At 40.8% G+C, this 20,255-nt stretch overlaps 1 protein-coding gene across 1 annotated transcript; it reads right to left on the bottom strand.

Annotated features, from left to right (window-relative positions):
- Positions 1 to 4,855: 4,855 nt before the first annotated feature.
- On the bottom strand, positions 4,856 to 14,115 carry desma (desmin a). Its single transcript, XM_030081517.1, has 10 exons — positions 13,470 to 14,115; positions 10,770 to 10,830; positions 10,286 to 10,381; positions 8,767 to 8,928; positions 8,415 to 8,540; positions 8,059 to 8,169; positions 7,439 to 7,548; positions 7,204 to 7,256; positions 6,433 to 6,524; positions 4,856 to 5,346 (listed from the first exon to the last, which is right to left on the bottom strand). Exons 1-10 carry the CDS (start codon positions 14,048 to 14,050, stop codon positions 5,305 to 5,307), a joined length of 1,434 nt encoding a protein of 477 aa, XP_029937377.1. The 5' UTR covers positions 14,051 to 14,115; the 3' UTR covers positions 4,856 to 5,304.
- Between the last annotated feature and the right edge of the window lie 6,140 nt (positions 14,116 to 20,255).

Genomic DNA, 20,255 nt, shown 5'->3' with positions numbered 1-20,255 from the left:
TGTGTGTGTGTGTGTGTGTGTGTGTGTGTGCGCGCGCGCGTGTGTGTGCATGTGGACACATGATCATCCCTATGGCAAGTAATGGACTATACCAAATACTGGCCAAGGAGAGGGGAGTTCGTTCTAGTGTGTGCAGAAGATACTACCTTTTTTTTTTTTTTTTTTTTTATCCATTTTGCTGATCTACTTTAAAATGTGAATCTTTGAATGAAGTGTCTAATGATAAAAATGAGGATGTTGAAAAAGGAAGAGGAAGAAAAAATTGTGTTCTCTCTGTTCACAATGGGACAATGTGGAAGCGCTTGCAAATAGCGCCCTCTGCTGTTTACTGTCGGACCTTTTCCTGTGCTGAGTGACTGCTGCGTACTCTCTCTGTGTGTGTGTGTGTGTGTGTGTGTGTGTGTGTGTGTGTGTGTGTGTGTGTGTGCGTGTGTGTGTTTTGTTTTACCTGTTAAATTCATTTGTGCTCATAACAAATATGTGATATAGATGTTTCGTGCATCCGGAGAGGCGAGGAGGTCTGATGTGCACAGAAAATATTGTCAGTACAGTAGAACCTTTTGTTTTTAATATGAACCCCTGTGGGATTGAGGTAATTCATCAATATTAAATAATGCGGCTTGAGATAGTAAGTGTTATATGACACTAACTCTGCCAATACTGCAGTTCCCACTGACACCAAATGGTACTGTTAAGTGCTTTGGATAAAAGACCCAGTGGTGCAATAGTGAGATCTTCAACAGGGAAATGAAATGAAGACCAAACCCAGACAAAACTGCAGAAGCATTTGAATTCCTCTTTAAGTCTTGATTGCAGTATAAATACCTATTGCTGCATGTCCTAGCAAGGATGTTCCAAATAATACATCAATGGATCATGCATAATGTTTGGGAAATTTTGCTAAGTATGCCTATATGGAACATGTGTGTGTGTGTGTGTGTGTGTGTGTGTTTTTTTTTCTTCTTTTGCTGTGTATGTGTTTTTCTTTAGACTTTGTGTGGCTTAGATGAAGACAATGGTGCTACTGTACTTTCAAACACTTGAATGGTGCTTGATTTAGCAGCAGCTGTAGCCCTTTGTGTGCTGGACTGAGCAGTGGGACTAATCGATTTGCATTAACCCTTTACTGTGTTTCTCTGTGTCTGTATCCGGTGTGTCATCGCTGTCACGTGATAACCCTCATAACTCTTCATTTAGTTTCATGGTCCCCCCTGGGTGCCAGAAACGCATTCCAGATCCATCGAATGGATTCAAAAGTGCAGCAGCTTGTGTCTGACATGCAAAGGGAACACTCACAGTTATCTCACAGTGGACGCTTTTGTCGTTATTCTGAAATGTACTCATCATGAATCATCATAATGTATGTGAATCCAGTGCTCTCCTTTGAGCCAGAGAATGGACCAAACTATTTATTCAGCCACAGGGAATAGGTCGAAGTGACAGGCTCTTATTAGCTGAGATTCAGGCAGAGACACAACCTCTCCTTTCCTCTCCTCTCCTCTCCTCTCTTCTACTCCTCTCCTCTCCCTCTTTGTGCCTGTTTTCTTCTCACCTCCTCTCTTCTCTTCTCTCGTGCTCTTGCATCTTCTCACCTCTTTTCCTCCTGTTTTCTCTCTCCTTCACACCTCCTACTCTTCCTTCTCTCTCCATTTCTGCTGTCCTGGAAAAAAAGGGCTTTGAAAAGGGATGTGAATCATTTCTCTCCTCTTGTCACATGACTGCTAAAACTCCGTCTACCCTGCTGTGGTAGTGTTACTCTTTTATTTTATCTTTTAATTTTTTTTTTTTTTTTTTTTTTAATTTTTTTGCAGTAGTAGCGACTAGGGTTATTTTCGATCCATGTTTTGCCCCCTTTTGTGCTTTTAGTGCAGTTTTAGCATGAATGTTGTTCTTATCTGGGAACAAATCAGAGCATTGGCTTTATACTTATTTGCATTCTGGGGACTAACTGGGATAAATTACATAAATATTTTAAATGGTCAATTTTCCTATGATTTTCTTGCTGTGGTAGCCCACCACTACTGAATAAAAGTAGGGGAAACACTGTTACATTGTATATATGGTATTGTAAATAGTTTCCAAATGTACATATGTTTGGTTCTATCTCCTTGTTTACATCATGACTTATGTAATTTATCTGGTTCATTATTTTCTAATGGCATAGACCTACATACTGTATGATTGTTTTATATTGTGTTATGGCTGTATGTCAGACTGATTTTAATTTGGTGATTTGCACTTCTGCCTGTAAACTGTTGGTTCTCGGAGTCATGCTGGAGTTTCAAAACATGATGCTGAAAAGCAACAGGGAAACTGAGCCTTTTGTTGACCTTATATATAGTTTATGATTATTGACTTTATGATGGCGTCTCCCTCTTTGGCACAAAAAAAAGATGCAGTAATTCAATAATTGCTTTGAACAAAGGCATACAATTTTGGAGGAAAGTTTGGGAGGAGACATCAATTCACACTCCCACCAACCCATGTGCAAATCTGTGCAAACCACTCTTTTGATTATTGGTTATTATTATTATTATTATTATTATTATTATTATTGAGCATGTATTTATATGGACCTGAGTATGATAAACATTGTGATTCTACAATCTCTGACAGCTTGGTTGTCTCTTTGGTTTCTATTATCTGTTTTTCTTTAATTCAGTTGGATGCACACACGTGGTATATGAACGATTTTAACGGAAAGGCCCTCAAATGGTCAGTCAGTGTGTAGAACGATAGTAACACCAGAGGTAGTGTGGTACAATGCATACACAGAAACTTTTGTCTGAGGTTTGTATGTAAAGTACAAAAAACAGAGTAAAAGAATGGCTTACATACATGCACACACACACACACATGCACACAGCCATTTATGTGCAAAAGAGTCACATACAGGCAGTAAGCACAGTCTGTGAGCACACATACTGTATTAAGAAGCATGCACACACATGAGGTGTCTGTTATGTTTGCATACTTTACACACATGCTATCTCAATGTGGGTTTCTGTATTGTCTTGTTTGGAGAGAAGAAAATCCCTGAAACAAATACAATACATACAGTACAGTACATACAATATTGGATTTTCCAGCCAGGTAATAACACTTATTCCTTGTTCTGTTCTGATATTGTCTTAACCAGCTCTGCAGGTCGCAACAATAACAGAGAACCACACAAGGATCTGAAAACACAAAGCGTGGAAAGACAAAGCATCTGGTAGTTTACCAGCCGAGTTCATCAAGATAATAATGAACCCAGCGGTGGCTGCGGAGTGCTGTATCAGTGGATGAGAATCACCGGGTTATAACTGAGGATGTGTTTGCACTGCAGCGCATCATCAAATTCAACTGCTAGAGTCACTCAGCAATAAATAATATTTCCAATAACTTTTTTTTTTTTAAACTGAATCTACAAAAGCTGTTTTCCTAAGCCTTAACTCTGATTGCTTTTAGAAGACCTTTATATGGAAAAGCCACCAACATGTAACAATTTGGGGATTTTTTATGCCTGAATCCTGACATGAGTTGACAGTAATAACATACTTCAGCTACTCGCTGTCTGCAGCCCAGCTGATAGAGAAAAGGTTACAGAGATGAGCTCTGCTTCGTTTCATGGAAATGGCACAGAAGAACACGTTGCCCTTTTAAATTGACCCTTAATACTGGGAAGCTGTTGCCATTGGCTGCTGTTGCCAAGAAATAGTGATGGATGCAAAAAGTCACGACCAACACCGCTGCTCTAATTACTGGATAAGCAGTGAAATGACTCTCTTTCTTTCTTTCTCTCTGCCTTTCTTATTATTTCTCTGGCTCTTACTGAGTCTCTGGCTTTATTTTTTCCTTCCTGTATCACCCCTTTGTCTCACTCCCTTTGCTCACATACTTCTTTGTCTGTTCCCTTTATATTTCTCTCCTTGGCTCTCTCTCTCTCTCTCCCTCTCTCTCTCTCTACCCCCCCCTCCAATCCTGTCTATCCCACCCCCCTCTCTGTTTTATCTCTGTTGACATTTTCAGTCCAGTGACTTCAGACACAGACCCAGTAGACTATAATTCTTGTTGCAGCGCTAATCTGCTTTCTGCTGGAAACAACACGGCTGGGGCCAACTCATTAACAAGCCATTGTTCACTTTTCCCTGCACCAAGGGCAGCCCTGCTACTGATAATTTCAACAGGGCCACATCTCCTATTTGCTTCTTTATGGGAGCGAATTGAATGTTAACAGTAGAATGCTCTGCTTGGCTGGACAAGCTCGTGCTATTTAAGAAAGCTAATGCAAACCACATCAGATGATGAATGGAATTTGTAGAAACAGTTCAGAAGAAACTGAGGAATAGGCACAGAAGACATCTGAGGAATAATAATGATGAAGGGTAAGACTACAACACTATGATATGAATGAATGATTCTTTGCAAAATAACACATGACATTGGTTCAGAAGGACTTAAAAGTGAGGCAGAGGGATATCAAATATCTTTATTTGAGATGTTTGCCACAGTGGAACAGTGTTACCGGGTCGGCCATACATACACAAACACAAACCCAGCACATGCAACATAACTGAGATCCTTATTTAATAGAAATCCATGTTTCTGACATTTTTGAAACCTAAAACCAACGTCTCACTTTCCTTAAATCAGTCATACCAAAATTAGGCCTCGTTCATCAAGGAATATATTATTTGTATGGAAATAACAGTCAAAAACCATTTCAGACCCTTCAATCTGTCTTCCACCTCACAGTGCCAGTGGTTTTTATTTTTCCCTGATTGTGGTGGTCGATAGCCACTTCTCCACACCAGGGCCAGGAAGGGCACCAAGACCAGTTTAACATGTTTGTAACACATGATCAAAATCTTTCTTTTATTCATTTACTGATTAATTATGTTTGCAGACAAGCCACAGACAAATCTGGAAGGGAGGGTGAGGCGATACAATTAAGCCCTGGAATGCCCTTTTTGTAAAATCAGGCCACAGCCAGTAACAAACATGTGCCTCCACGCTGCATCTGTCATGTTTTACTATTACAATGTCAAATGATGGATACTGCTGGTATTCACTAGTGCCATTTGGTTTCCCCATTTGAATTCACCCAAGTGTTTACTTAAAGGGACGCCAAATGGGCAGCATATAATGCCATAAGGCCATCTGTGATGTCAAGTGAGAGGATACAATTTCTCTGTGTATAGGAAGGCTCTGAAAATAAAGGCTCAGCTTATAAAAGGCCATAATGGTGGTAGGAAAATTTCAGTTTTTACAGTCTCTATGTATCTGTTTTATGTAGTGTTTTACACTGTTACTTCATGTTGTTTACATGATGTCTTGCTGGTGCTGTGTGGACTCACTGACCACCTGAGGAGGAGAGTAAAGAGAAATGATTAGGAGGCAGGAATGCAAGGAAGAAAAATACAAAGGGATCAATTAATGTTAATAAGGACAGCTCTTGCATAAGTGTGCTATTTAACAAGTACATATCTATGTCCCATTAAAAGTGAGTATAATCATTTATTGCCGTGGTCATAAGTGCAGATATTGTTTAGAGTGAAGTGTACAGGAGCTCAGTAGTTGCTGACGGTGACAAAGCTGCTTGTTCACAGCGGCCAGTGTGGCGTGTCCTAGCTGTTCACTGATAGGTGTCAGTTCTGAGTCAATGCACACTACCAGATACACTCATCTAAATATATATATATATATATATATATATATATATATATATATATATATATATATATATATATATATATATATATATATATATATATATATATATATATATATATTTGTATTGATCTAAAAGTAAAAAGCAAAATCACCACTGCAGCTTAAAATTTCAATATAAGGATTTTTTGTGTGAGATTTGTACCTCAGTATCTTAAATTTGCACTAACAGAAGTTCCATACTGTCATGAAAAAATGCAGCTAGATTATGTAGTTTATAGAGACTGCTGCAGTGAAATCTTAATGTCTGTGCATTGCATGTGACATCAGTTTAATTTACAGCCCCACACAGACTGTTTTTGACATGGAAAATGCAAAAGAAGCGAGCAAATCAGACTTAACTGGGGCATTTTCTTTCTGAATCTGGTAATGTGCATTCACCCATAGTGAATTACAGATGATTAAAAGTGGATGGGATATTGGAACCAGACTTACACACTGGGCACTAGCGCCCTCGCTCATAGCATACTTCATCTGGATCAAACATATAATAAATCAGAGAATTTCAGTTGAAATATTAATAATTTGATTATTATGAAAAGGTGCAGCAGTTTAAAACAAGGCTATGTGTGTGTTGTATGTGGTTGTGTGATGTGTGTGCATCCATGCACGTCCATGTATGTGCATGATGGAGAGAATGAGGCAGAGAAAGGCAAGGAGAGATACAGGTTGTATACGTGTTTGCATGTGATTTTGTGCCTGTGTGTGTGTGTGTCTGACCTCTCCGTCGCGGGTTTCGATGGTCTTGATGAGAACAGTCTTCTTAGAGTGAACCTCTGATGAGCGCTGATGCTGAGACTCAGGGCTGGTCTCTGCAGAAACACATGAATTACTTACCTACAGCTCTTACATCAACTGCTAGATTAAAGTTAGACAAAACTGAATCAGTGCAGAGACGAGGGCTTGACCAATGTGTCTCATGTTACTCTCCCTTCCCTTGAACCAGGAGTGTGGCTAAATTATTCTGTAATTGTGGAGCTAATATGGCTGCCACTGAAAACTGTGTTCAGATTCATTTAATCAATAGCTCTGATGTGTCTTTGCTGTGCCCCATACATCATCTTGCTCATTGTTTTCATCTAACCAGCCGCAAAGTGGAGCAAGGGGACATATTGATGTAGATGAATGTCATGTTGGGATTGTTAATACATCAAGTGGATAGACTGAGTTATGGGATTATTGATATGTGGCTTACTGATGATTATCTCTGTGGATCAAACTTCTAGGGGGGGAGTCGTTGCATGTCAAATATCTCCACCTAATGGTCACAATGTGTCCCTGCAGCCAAACATCATGTCAAGGTCTCAAAATAGCCCCTGCCTTATACAGTCACAAGTGTTGGGTCAGAGGGGCTATAGTTAGTTAGTCTTTTTTGCCCTGTTAACTCATCTGTGTGTGTCATCTGCACGCACAAGGAATTTCTCCTCTGTCCATTTGTTCTTCCATGGCTTTCATGGTGAGTGACTTAAAGTATTTTTACATTTTTCCTACCTCGGAATCCAATGGAGGAGAAGGCGGACTGAACAGGCACAGTGGTGGTGATCCTACAAAAAGAGGAAACATACACATGCAGTTCAGTCCATACGACTAGTACTGTACATAAGATCAAACACTTACTACCTGATCTACATCCAATGTAGTTCAGGTAGTCTCATATCTCTGCAAGCAGAAAGTTGTCTCACATTAGCCACATCTAAATGCATGCAACATACAAACACACACACACCTGCTCTCCTCTCCCTCCAGCAGCTTGCGGTAGGTAGCGATCTCAATATCCAAGGCCATCTTCACATTGAGGAGGTCCTGGTACTCCCTCAGGTGGCGAGCCATTTCATCCTGTAAATCAGCATATTGTCTAAATGACCTTCTCACAGTGAAAATGCATAGACCTACAGATCATAAATTCTACTCAGAGAACAATAGTAAATCAACCATATGACATTAGGGTGATATAAACCTGTCAAACAGCTGCAGTAGCTAAAATTGAGAGCGTGGAACAGGCAGCAGGTTTCAGTTGCACTCAAGTGAGTTTCTTAATCCAGAACCATCACCTCTGCCAAGTAGCTTGAGATTTAATGCCTGCTGATCCTTATTAGCAGTGATGTAGTGGTAAATAAAAAATAAAAACCTTGAAAAAGACACTACAGTTTGAATGAGCTTGATGTTTCTAGCTAAAATGTATGGCATAAGGATTTATGTCAGCCTAAAAATGTGTGTACACTCTATTCTCCATATGGGTAAGCTGAGTTTATCTCCCTCTAAATCCCTCTTTAAAATGCAGAGCCAAAGCCAATAAATGCCTCTGGTTAAAATCAGCTGAATCCATTTTCAACACAAGTAAATCACCTTCATCTTGGCAATGTCTCCCTCCAGCCTTGCAATGGTATCCTGGTAACCAGAAGACTCACGGCCCATACGATCCTCCATATCTCTCATCTGACGCAGCAGAGACTCGTTCTGCAGGGGAACAGAGAGATGAAGTTAGGAGTGTGACAGAGTGAGTCAAAAAAAGAGAACAAGACAGAAAGAGAGAGGGGGAGAGAGGTAAGAGCTGTTTGGGCATCATGTGAGGAAGGTGTGCCATTTATTAGGAGAATAATGAAAGAAACCAGCGGAAAGAGGAAATACAATGAAGTGAATAAATAAGCAAAAAGAAGAGAGATAAGCACAAATGAACAAAAAGAGAAATTGTGTCCACTCACGGTGCCCTTGAGGGAGTCGATCTCGCAGGTGTAGGACTGGATCTGGTGCCTGAACTCCATGGACTCCTGCTTGGCCTGTCGCAGAGCATCGTTGTTCTTGTTCACAGCCTGGTTGAGATCAGACACCTGAGGAGACAGGGAATAGGGTCTTAGCAGGGCCACTGCTGAAGGAGACTGTGTGTGAGTGTGTCTAGAAAATGAGTGACTGAAAGCAAAATCAGAGACAGTGTGAAGGTGAGGACAACGAAAGAAAGGTAGGCAGAAGTGGGAAGGTGAAGAATAATCAGTGAAGCATTTTTGTGTGCATAAGTGTATGTTGGCCTTGTGTGTTAGGCTGCGTGTGTATGTCTACCTTGGACTTGTACCACTCCTCAGCCTCTGCGATGTTCTTGGCAGCGATGCCCTCGTACTGCATGCGGATGTCCCTCAGAGCGGCAGTCAGGTCGGGCTTGGACATGTCCATCTGGACCTGCACCTGAGTTTCCTGCATCTGGTTCTGCAGCTCACGGATCTCCTGCGAGGTGACCGCACAATGAGAGAATTAACAAAAGAAAAAAGACTGAATGAAGGAAGTGAAAGTAGTAGGAAGCAGGGAGGGAAACAAGGAGGTAATTTTCTAACCGAATTGAAAAAAAATTATGCAGGAGCAACATTTAATGCTCCTAACATTTAATGTGGGCTACATTTTCCAAGAACAGTAAAGCTGCACTATGCAAAACTGTGGGTATCAGTGATGTACCCTTAACTATCAAATTTTATGCATATTCCACATTTTTGGTCCTGACTCCAATCCAATCATCGGTAATTTTGCATTGTGTTAAAAGGTTAAAAAAAAAAAAGTTAAAAGTTAAAATCAGGTCAGGGGGTTCTAAATGTGACCAAAGCAATATGAAATATGACAGCTACATTGTCAATTTGCGCCCGAGGCTTAACAGCAAAACCTCTAATGGCATATTTGGAGGAGGAGGAGTTACATTGGGCTGATGTAGCACTGTGAAACTCTCTCCATACTGGAAGTTTAAAACTGGTAAGCTTTGGTCCCGCTCAGCTGTCTGTCTGACTGCCCCGAAGATATAAATAGCTGTACATCTGTCTGCCAAACAGCAGCTCGGCATTTCTGGGAGGTCAAAGTTAACACAGGGCAGAGGACGCGACATGAAGGGACCTTAAGAGTGTCTGCATGTGTGCTCTTTCACGTCTGTGAGAGAATGTACACAGTTGTTTGATCTTCTTAGTGCACTTGCTTCCCAGTGCACATTTTCTGAAGTAAAAGCCCAATTTGTGATATTCTACCAGTGTATATGTAAGGCAAATTTAGTTTGTGTGCCTGTGTGCTTTTTGTGAGAGAAAGAAGAAATACAGTCAGAGAGAGAGAGAGAGAGAGAGAGAGAGAGAGCAAGAATGTGTGTGATATCTGTTTTAAGTTGTACATCAGTGGGTGTGAATGAGTGTGAAACATCCGATCCACTGCATAGCTGCATAGCTGCATACCTGCAGAGGCTTGGATATATCTGGCATTACAGGATACAGTGCCTTTGCACAAAACTGTTACATCATTCACCCCACCCTGCTAATATACCACAAATATACATGCTACTGTATCTATGTACAGAAATCAAGGATAGCAGATGTATTACATCCATTTCATTAATATATGAATTCTTGGATTTGTTCTAACTTGCCATTTTTTTGCCAGTGTTTTTTTTTTTTTTTTTTTTTTAAACACTGATTGGACTGGACAGATTTTATTCTCTTCTAAACTATTTTATGTTGCAGCATGCCCACCACTAAAGATGAGATCAGATAAGACAGGCAGGCAGACAGACAGATGGACAAGCAGAGCAGGCACACAGACAGGTAAGTAGACTGACCTCTTCATGGATCTTCTTGAGGAAGGCAATCTCCTCCTGCAGACTCTCAATGCGTCTCTCCAGGTCCAGCCTGGCAAGAGTGGCATTGTCAACATCCTGGGGATAAATACACAAACAAATCAATGCATTAGTGAACAGGGATATGAATAGATGAAAGGTTACATAATTAAATGAATGTCTATTGAAGAAAGAGAAAGAAAGAAAGAAAGAAAGAAAGAAAGAAAGAAAGAAAGAAAGAAAGAAAGCACTCTTGCACAACAATGTCATTGCAGTTGAAAGAGGGGAGGAGGAGAAAGCTGAAATCAAAGTGAGACTGAGAGGGTAGGAAGTGGCTGTACAGTGGCAGAATAAGAAGTAAGACAACAGAGGAACAAGGAGGGAGGAGGGAAGACCTAAGCTTCACTTTTCACTTCAGGCACTGCAGAGTGAGGAAGAAGAAAATTGGAGATATAAAGAAACGATTGTAGGAAAACAGAAGACATACGGCTCTGAAGGCAGACAGGTTGTTCTCAGCCTCCTCCTTCTGGTGAATCTCCTCCTGCAGTCTGGAGAAAGTGACAGAGAGGGAGACAAAGATAAAAATAAGAAATGTGACAGGAAGGAAAAACAGGGGGAAATGGTTCACAATAACAATGAACCATAGAATCTCTTATAAACACAACAATAAAACAAAGAATCATTTATTTCAGCATCATTTACGTGTATATATAATACATGATGTATATGTCTATACATTTAAGTATGTTTGCCACATTGTATATAGCATATATGGAACTAAAATGCACACACAATGCATAATATGTAGGCTTTCCCTCTCTAGGGTTTCCTCATCATCAATATAACTGTAGTCTCAAAAGCCACTTTATACAGAATTATAGCTGCATACATTTCAAACACAAAAACGTGCTTGAGAGCATCGCCTCCTCCTCAAAGACCAGCCAGTGAACTGAGTGGCCCGTTGTCACCTATCATGTGGGCAGCCCTGTGGTCTGGAAATGACTATACAAAGACTTAGCACAATATAAGCTTTCTCTCTCATGTATATCTACACTTTCTCTCTGTTGTGCAGACACACACACTCACACTCACACTTGCTCTTTGAGTCCCTGAGCGGCAGTGCAGCTGCTGTCACACTGTCAGAGTGAGATGGGTCACGCTAAGAGAGGAATGGACGTCTGTCCTTGGCTGATACTGTTTCCAGAATTAGCATTCCACTACACTCCCTGAATCACGGCGAAATTTGCCAAGTGAACAATTCAACAAGCTGCATGTGATGTATGTTGGTAGCACCTGCTTCTTTGGAGTTTTTTTTTTTTTTTTTTTTTTTTTTTTTTTTTAATAGCAGATGGTATAGGTTACATTAAACTGTAAACAGATGTAATATCCAGACTGTTATTTAATAAAAAGCTGACTCATACCACAGGAGCCCACGCATCAACATAAGGCCTGGCACAATGTGTGTGAATATGCTTATGTGGTGTGATCATATTTTTGGGGATATTGTGTGTTAATGTGTTAACAGTATACAGTAAAATTAGTGTGAGTATATCCTCCTCAGAGCACTGGCCCAACCAAACACTCATCATAGACATGTTCATCTGCGCCTTTCTTGTAAGACACCTTTTCATTTTCCTGTTTACCCCCTTGTCATTTTTATATTGTTGTTATTGGATTTTTGGTGCATATCTTGTTTTTCTGTATACTCACTTTCTGGTATTTGCAGGTACAAGAAAATGCCCTTGGGAAACTTATGCTTGCACAGAAAATTTGTTTTAGCAGTGTATAATCTGATGCTTGCTGTATCCTGCAGTCATTCTGTGTGTGTATGTGTGTTTGTGTGTGTGTGTGTGTGTGTGTGTGTGTGTGTGTGTGTGTGTGTGTGTGTGTGTTGTAACAGTTGGCAGGCAGGAGGTCTCTGTGTGTATTCTGATCTCAGAGGGGGCGGCAGGTGCTTTGCCATGTGTGTCATGTTGCCGCAGGCAATAATCTGAAGAAGAGAGCTGATCAGAAGCGCTTTGCAGGATTTGGGTGTGTGTGTGTGTTTCCCTGCATCTGTATGTGGTGTGTGTGTTTTGGTGTGGCTGAACGTGAATAACTGAGCAATGATTTTCCTGACACTTTCACACAGTCACTGATTTTGCTTTTTACTCATTTTTATCTCACATGCACACACACACACACACACATACATCCATAGACACACACACGCCCACAGACACATACACACACACACACACACACACACATTAGACACTCCCATTGCAGCTGTCATGGCAGAATCATAATAATTTGGCTAACCCACTATACTACAAAATAATACACATACACACACATATTGTATGTTTGTATGTAGGTATGTGTCGTAGATGTATAAATGAATCTGCCCATATATGATGTTGTGTTTGTTTAATTGATTTGTTGACTGTCTTTTTGCCCGTTTCGCTATCCCCCTCTCTCTCCCTCCCTCCCTCTCTCTCTCTGTCTTCCTCAGCAAAGTCTCCTGTGGGTTAATTATAATACATCTCTGTAAAAAGTTGGTGGACCACAACACTCATTTAAGTTTAAGAAGTGGTATAGTTGTCTTTTCTTTGTCCTTTTCTTTTTTCTTCTCTTTTTTTTCCCTCAAACATCTGCTCACTGATTATGTTTCCTTTTCTTCAAAAACTGCACAGTAACATTGTTTTGCTAAATCATCATCAGTTTTGCTAAATGGTTTGATGACTTTTCCTCGATGGACTTTTCTTGTCTTTAAAAACCATGACAATTCTTTAATTCAACTCGATAGATTTCCTTCTCCTCTCTCCCCTTTCTAGAAATCGGTCTTTCAGGAATGTGACAGTGAAGTTATGTAGACTGTGGTACCAGCCAATTACACAAGTGCCAGGAGTAAGAGGCTATCTTTTGCTCTCTCTCTCTCTCTCTCTCTCTCTCTCTCTGATTAACGTGAGTAATATTCAAAATTTCAAATTCAAAGCTGTTTTGTTATGGTATTTGCCACTGCCATTAGTTTCTCCTTTCCATCCATCCACTCATTGTACACAGACCCTTCCACTGACATGTCTGTCTATAGTCTCTTGTCCTACTTCAGCTTCAGCTTCTATAGATTTTATTTGTCATCTCTCCATCCCTCACTTTACCTCTTGTATCTCCTCAGTGACCCATCCATGCATCCACCCTCTCTTACCTCAGCTTCAGTTTTTGCAGGTCGTCGGCCAGGTTGTCCCTCTCCACTTCCACACGGGCTCGCTGGTTGGTGAGGGCCTCGATCTGCCTCCTCAGCTCCCTCATTTCCTCCTCATACAGCTCGGCGACACGTCCGGGCCCCTCGCGGCCCCTCAGCCTCTCAATCTCTACTGTGAGAGCTGCATTCTGCTGCTCCAGGAAGCGCACCTTCTCAATGTAGCTGGCAAAGCGATCATTGAGATGTTGAAGCTCGGCCTTCTCATTGGTCCTTGTGTTGAGGAAGTCCTGGTTCATGGCATCGGCAAGGTTGAAGTCGAGTTTCTCACCGGCGTAGGTGCGCATGGCTGAGGAGGAGCCAATGGCTGCTCCACCAAAACCTCCAGAGGACATCCTGAAGCTGGAAAAGGAGGGAGCGCCGGAGCTCTTGACCTCGTAGACACGGGAGGACATGTGGGATGAGGAGGAGCTGCGGCCACCTCCAGAGGAGAAGAGGGAGGACATTGGAGAAGAACCAACACCAGAGCCGAAGGTACGACGGTACGAGGAGGCTGACTGGGCTGAAGAGGAGTAGGACTTGCTCATGGCTGGAAGACTGGCTGGTTGGTGTGTGGGTTTGATGTGGCTGCTTTAGGTGCTGAGAGCCGACTGTCCCACTGGGCAACTAGGAGAGACTAAATGAAGAGACGCCTTGCACCAGATGCAGCTATTTGTGGCTTAACCACACCCACTCCACCGCCTCCTCTCTTTCCAGTCTCCCCCTCTCCCTCTATTTCCCACTCCTCCCTATTCCCCCACCTTCACTCCCTCTTACTGTCATTCTTCCTCTATCAAAGATAAGGCCATCAGACCAGCCTCCAAAATAAAGAAAGTTTGCTTGGGGGTCCGTTTTGTAAAAACTCCACCAATGGTTATGTTTGGGGAAAAAAGGTGGTGGAGAAGCTTATACCAAGTCAAAAATCTCTCTCTCCTCCCACAGCCCACCAACGAGCTGCTGGAAGCTTATTTTCAAGACGTAATGTGTTACAAAAATAGTGTAAGAAAAGAAGCAGTGCTTCTGCTCAGAGAACAAACAGTGCTGAAATTAAGTGAAAGCAAAATGAGCCCTTTGGAAAAACAGGGCAAATTAAAAGGGCTTTACTCAGTTGGCTATTGCCTCTTTGGGGGTGAAAATGAGCCAGTGTTTTGTGGAAAGACAGTTTTCATCAGGATGCCCCTAATCAGATTCTCCTGTCAAGTCACTCTTTTCAGCTCATGATTCTTTGACTCCATAACATGAAATTAAGTAAACAATTTTTCCCCAGTTTATTAAATATACATGTTTATTTCATCCATTATCTCATGAATATGCTTTCCCATCTGTTTACCTGTTTGTAAGTGCAGCAGCAATTTTAATAGATAACATTTCTGGTAATCAGATTACTGCAATCCCCTTACAAGTCATCCAACATTCACCAACAACATCTTCTATATCTCCTCCCCCTCTCCAACCAGTCATCTTTCTTCCCACTCCTCCTCTCTTCTCATGCCACAGCCCCTTGATTCAGCTGTCGAGGGGATCTAGTTTTAACTGCTGGAAAGGGCGGTGGCGGTGTGTGTGTGTGTGTGTGTGTGTGTGTGTGTGTGTGTGTGTGTGTGTGTACACGTATGTGTGTGTGTGGGTGTGTGTGTGTGTGTACACGTATGTGTGTGTGTGTGTGTGTGTGTGTGTGTACACGTATGTGTGTGTGTGGGTGTGTGCTGTTTATGAGAGAATGAATGAATGTTCTTGGATATATGGATGCACGTGAGTGAGTGAGTAAGTGAATCAGTCAATCAGGCAGTTCCTGTATTTGTGTGTGTGTTTATTACTTAAATGTCTTCAGATGGGAAGAGGGTCAAAGTGTTTGGGAAGTCTTTAGAGACAGGATATGCTTGATTCATAAAACATATTGATGGAACTATATAGCACTGGCTGACAGGTAGGGAAGCGTGCCAGCTAGGCTACGGGAATCTATGTCACTAGCCGAAAATAGATCGCATCCCATATTGCTCTATAAATGTATGTCTGAAATAGCAAATGCATGTTCAAAATAAACTGCCAGTTAAATGAAGCCAAAGAAACTAGGAATTTCTGAACAGAATTAATCAGACCTCTACAGCATCTACAGCTGGAGGCCATGGTTGAAGTGGCAATAAGCACTCACAAATATTTTATTATAATATTATTCTGTCTTTGGAGATATAAAGCCTAATTTTCATAAACACATCGTCTACCTGTGACTGTTGGTTCACTGAGTTCATAACCCGAGACAACAACTCTATTAATTTAATCTCTAAAGGTTACCCGCACTTGTCTCCTGATATGACACAACACATGGATTTTTAAAGTTGCAGTGTTTTGAGTTGCTGTCGTTCCACTAGCTATTGAGTTACAGCAGAATTATGTATTTGCCCTTAGTTACATAAGGAGCAGTGAGCTTGGAATGATAGAGCTGCTGCTGGGAAGGTCATACACTCTCCACTTTATCACAACTCAACCACTTACATGGCTGACAGCTCTTTTCCACTCAGCTCGCACACATACCCTCCAGAATGCTTGTGTGATCATGTGTGATTTGTGTGGTTGCATGCATGGTTCAAACATTTTGTGAATAGCAGTTTGTGTGTTTCTGTATTTGTGTGTGCGTGCAAGTTAGTGCTATAATGCATGCTATTTTATCTATGCAGAACAGATGGGCCGCACTCCAGCCAGACATCCAGACACCCAGAGCTGCAGATAATAGTAAGCCCAAAGTGGTGAGTCATCTCTGGGATGCCAAGCTGGACATCAGTCTGTCACGCTACTGCCCTGTGTCCTGTGATCCAATGTGTGCATATGGAGGTGGTGATGATGATGAACAGAGCGGAAAACAAGCTATTGCTTGATCCAAAATGGAAGAGCTGATGACCGCATTACTAGTGACTAATCACTTTCCTATGACACTTGCTCGGTTTTCATGCTCCGATTTCTCCCTCTTGGCTTTAATGCTGCATGATGCTGTAAAGTCCTCTGAGAGGTGAGGAGGGTTGTTTCACAGAGTGACCAGCTCATCAGTGCACACCTGTCTTTGGCTAATTATTTGCCCAGCTGGACCTGATGAAAGCACATGTTCTATCTATGAGTACTCGCTCTATGGTTTATGAGGGCACTATCAGTGCCTGTGTGGGACAACTGAAGAAACCACAGCCACCTTTTTTCGTATGTGTGGGAGGCTTGGAAAACCATTTGACATCTGTCTAAACATAAGATATTTGGTTTATAGCAGATTATTTTTTGTAAATAAAAAGGATAATGTTTATGTCGATTAGTGACTCCATGTGGGCCACCATGGAGGGGTGACATGAAAATAAATAAAATAAATAAATAACTAAAATAAATAAAATTGAATAAACTGATTGGTTGGTTGGTTGATTGACTGACTCAATCATTCATTCATTCAAGCTTAGATATATTTTAGGCTATTATAATGATGAACAGTAAGCTATAGAAAAGATAAAGGTCCCACTCACTTCTGCAACATGGCTGGTGAGACAGTAGCTGGGTTTGGGTTATTTATTCTGTCTTGTTGGGTGGTGTCATTGAGGGGATTGTTAAACCCTTTAGCCAGTGACCCACATGAGAAATTATATTATATTTGAATAGTACTGAATGGTTATTTGTCACTTTATCAGAAACAGCCAGCTTGAGTTGTATTGTGTTTGTGTGTTATCAAGCCAGAGTGGAAGGCTCAAAATTAGAAACACACTTCTGGTACGTGTGTGTGTGTGTGTATGCGTGTGTATTTGTGTGCCACAGAGCAGTTTGTGTCAGCTGCTGCTGGTGTCAGCTCTATTTTTAGCTTCCCCCGTTTGGACCCTGTTGTCAAGCCACTGTCCCAAAGGATCATGGGATTGAAGACAGATCTGACAGCCCCAATAAAAAATAAGAATGAGGGTGTTGCTTTTACTGTCATGCTTTTAAGATAAATATAGCTATTGACCATCAAACTCCATTACCAGATATCAAACATCAAAATTGAATTTGAGAATGACACTTGACACAATTCAAGTTGATGTTTACATCAAACACAAGTTATTGTGCCACAAGCTATTGTATGAATTTTACAATTTCTATTTTTTTCATTCCTGCAAGACCCCTCATTTGCCCTGTGGTGCTCCACATAAACCATTCTACTCCACTTTTGAATGGGTATGAGAAAAGCCATCAATAGTGAGTTTAAAAAAAAAAAAAAAAAGTCAATCAGCAGTCTATTTGAATTCTATTTCTATTTGAAAATCTATTTGATTTTTTTATTTATTTATTTATTTTTTTTTGTGGGTCATGGCATATTGAGCACTGGGGTCACGGACCAGAAAATATAGAGGGGATTTTTCACTATGGCAGATGTCGGGTAATGCAGGTAACGGTATGGTGTGTTCTGACAGAGGTATCTGCTGATATGACAGGGGGAGTCATCCTGGAGTTTCCCAGGGAAACTTCCCGTTGGAGGCGGCATCATCACTGCAGGGCAGAAAAAGTTCCAGCAGGGGGTTGCCTAACAACCACAGACACAAGCAACACCTGACCTCTAGCCTAGAAAAATTAATCTTAATTTAGTAACAAGATCCCAGCATGGCTGGGAAAACAGTTAACACATAGACACGCACATGCATGCACAAAGTCTGAGAATATCAACAGCAAATAGAGGCCAAATGATACTCAGCAATGTCATGCTTCTATTATAGGTACAGAATGCAATGTAACAGTATAAAAATATCATTCAAATCTGGATCAATCTGACTGAAACTGGCTTGGTCCCTTAAAATGAATGGCTGATAGTGCTTTCTCCAACTTTCCTTGCATTAAAAAAATATAGATCTTTACTAAAAACAATTGAAGTTATTAATATAATTTTCATTATTTTGACCATAGAATTTGAAATAAAGATGAACATTTTTTATAAATTAGGCTTCTCCTGTTTCTAGGATTCTCCTGACTAGATTTAGTCTAAAAACATAAATCAGATTATTTTCCCACCTATTTGATAATCATATGAAAATTTAAACTCTGTAAAACTTTGTAAACCCACAAAGAATGAGTTCTTCCCAGTTTTGAAAGATATAAAGTAAGATTTATGTGACATCGGTGAAAAACACATGTAAGTCAGGAGCCAGGCATTGCTGTTGACAGAAAAGCATGATGGGAAAGCAGCTGCGACCTTGGTGTAAAAGCAAGAGAATAGAGATTAGGCCTAGAGGTGAACAGATGATATGGAAGGAATTTGTTTATTTTAGTGTATGTGACATTTACCAAGACATTTAAATGTGGATTAATCTTAAAGTGGTCAAGGATTTATGGTCACAGGTGTTATTTTACATCTTAACACCAGAACAGAGCAGAAAGTGCAAAAGAGATGACGGTTTGGTGAAAGACATATAAAGACAGAAAAGGAGAAAGAGACTGAGACAAAGGGAAAGAGAGAGGGAGAGACAGAGCAAAAGAAGGTTAAATGCCATGACATTTGAATCTGTACATGTGCACATGGGTGTGTGTATAGGTGGAGGCTATGGTGGGCAACGTGGGTGGCACTGCTGGGGTCATCTTTCATTAACGCTAAATGCATGTTGCCCAGCAACCAAGCAAACATGCATACACACATGCCGGTGAGGTGAGTTGCCAGACAAGTGTGTGTTTGACATCAGAATGGAGGGATGAGGGCAAAGACAGAGAGAGCAAGAGAGAGACAGAGAGAGATCAGTGGTTTCACAAAGGGGTGTGTGTATGTGTGTGTAGCACATATGAGTGTATTTTGGGTGCAAATAGGTGACTGCATGTAACACTTGGAAATTTGGAAACATGAGCAACTTTGTAGTCATCTTTTAAAAGGAAAGCTGTTCCAGATCTATTTTTATGTGTATCATAGGAGAGATGTGATATGCTATCAAAAGCAAACGATGGCACAATGTGCTGGGAATAGAGCCGAGGACATCAAACTGTGTGATTTGTACATAGAGCCACACTGACTAGAAAGGGCACTTCCTGCTGTGTCACTGTATGGCTGCCACAGAGTTGGTAAAATGAACATTGTTTCATGAATGGGCAGAACATTACTTTCAGCTTAATATTACTCAGTATAAGTGCACTACTTAGGGTTTAATAGAAAATAGAGTACAATTCTAAGTCCTGTGACATTATCAAGCACACATGGGAAGTTGCCTTTAGCATTAATATGACATTGTCTGAATGGTAGGAGCCTTTAGCTTCCTTCTTTTCTGATACTCAATGTTGTCTTTGTGCATCGTCAGCACTGTAGGAAAAATGCAAGAGTGTACAACAGGCTACACTGTATAAACTTGGGAATAAACCTTTTTTTTTTTAATCCAGTTTGTCTAAATAATTTTAATTATTTTCATCTCATAAGAGCTCAAACAGTCCATGAAGACAAATTTGTCTGTTACATTTTCTACAACTGCCTTTGTACAGACACAAGAGGGAGCAAGAGCATCACTGGTCAATCAGCAAGATGAGTCTGACCTCATAGGCCCTGTTTGCTGCCATCTTTCTTTCTTTCTTTCTTTCTTTCTGTATTTTATCTATCTATCTATCTATCTATCTATCTATCTATCTATCTATCTTGTTTGTTTGGATTTCACTCTTGAAGTCAACAAGATGACAGTTTCCTTCCTTCCTTCCCTCGATCCTTCCTTCCTTCCTTCCTTCCTTCCTTCCTTCCTTCCTTCCTTCCTCCTCTCCTTCCATCAGTGCAAAACAGTTTAACAGACTCATATT

The sequence above is a fragment of the Myripristis murdjan genome, chromosome 21 (genome assembly GCF_902150065.1).
Source record: "Myripristis murdjan chromosome 21, fMyrMur1.1, whole genome shotgun sequence".
NCBI lineage: Eukaryota > Metazoa > Chordata > Actinopteri > Holocentriformes > Holocentridae > Myripristis > Myripristis murdjan.
Note: the sequence above shows the minus strand (reverse complement) of the source record. Positions and strands in the feature narration are given on the sequence as shown.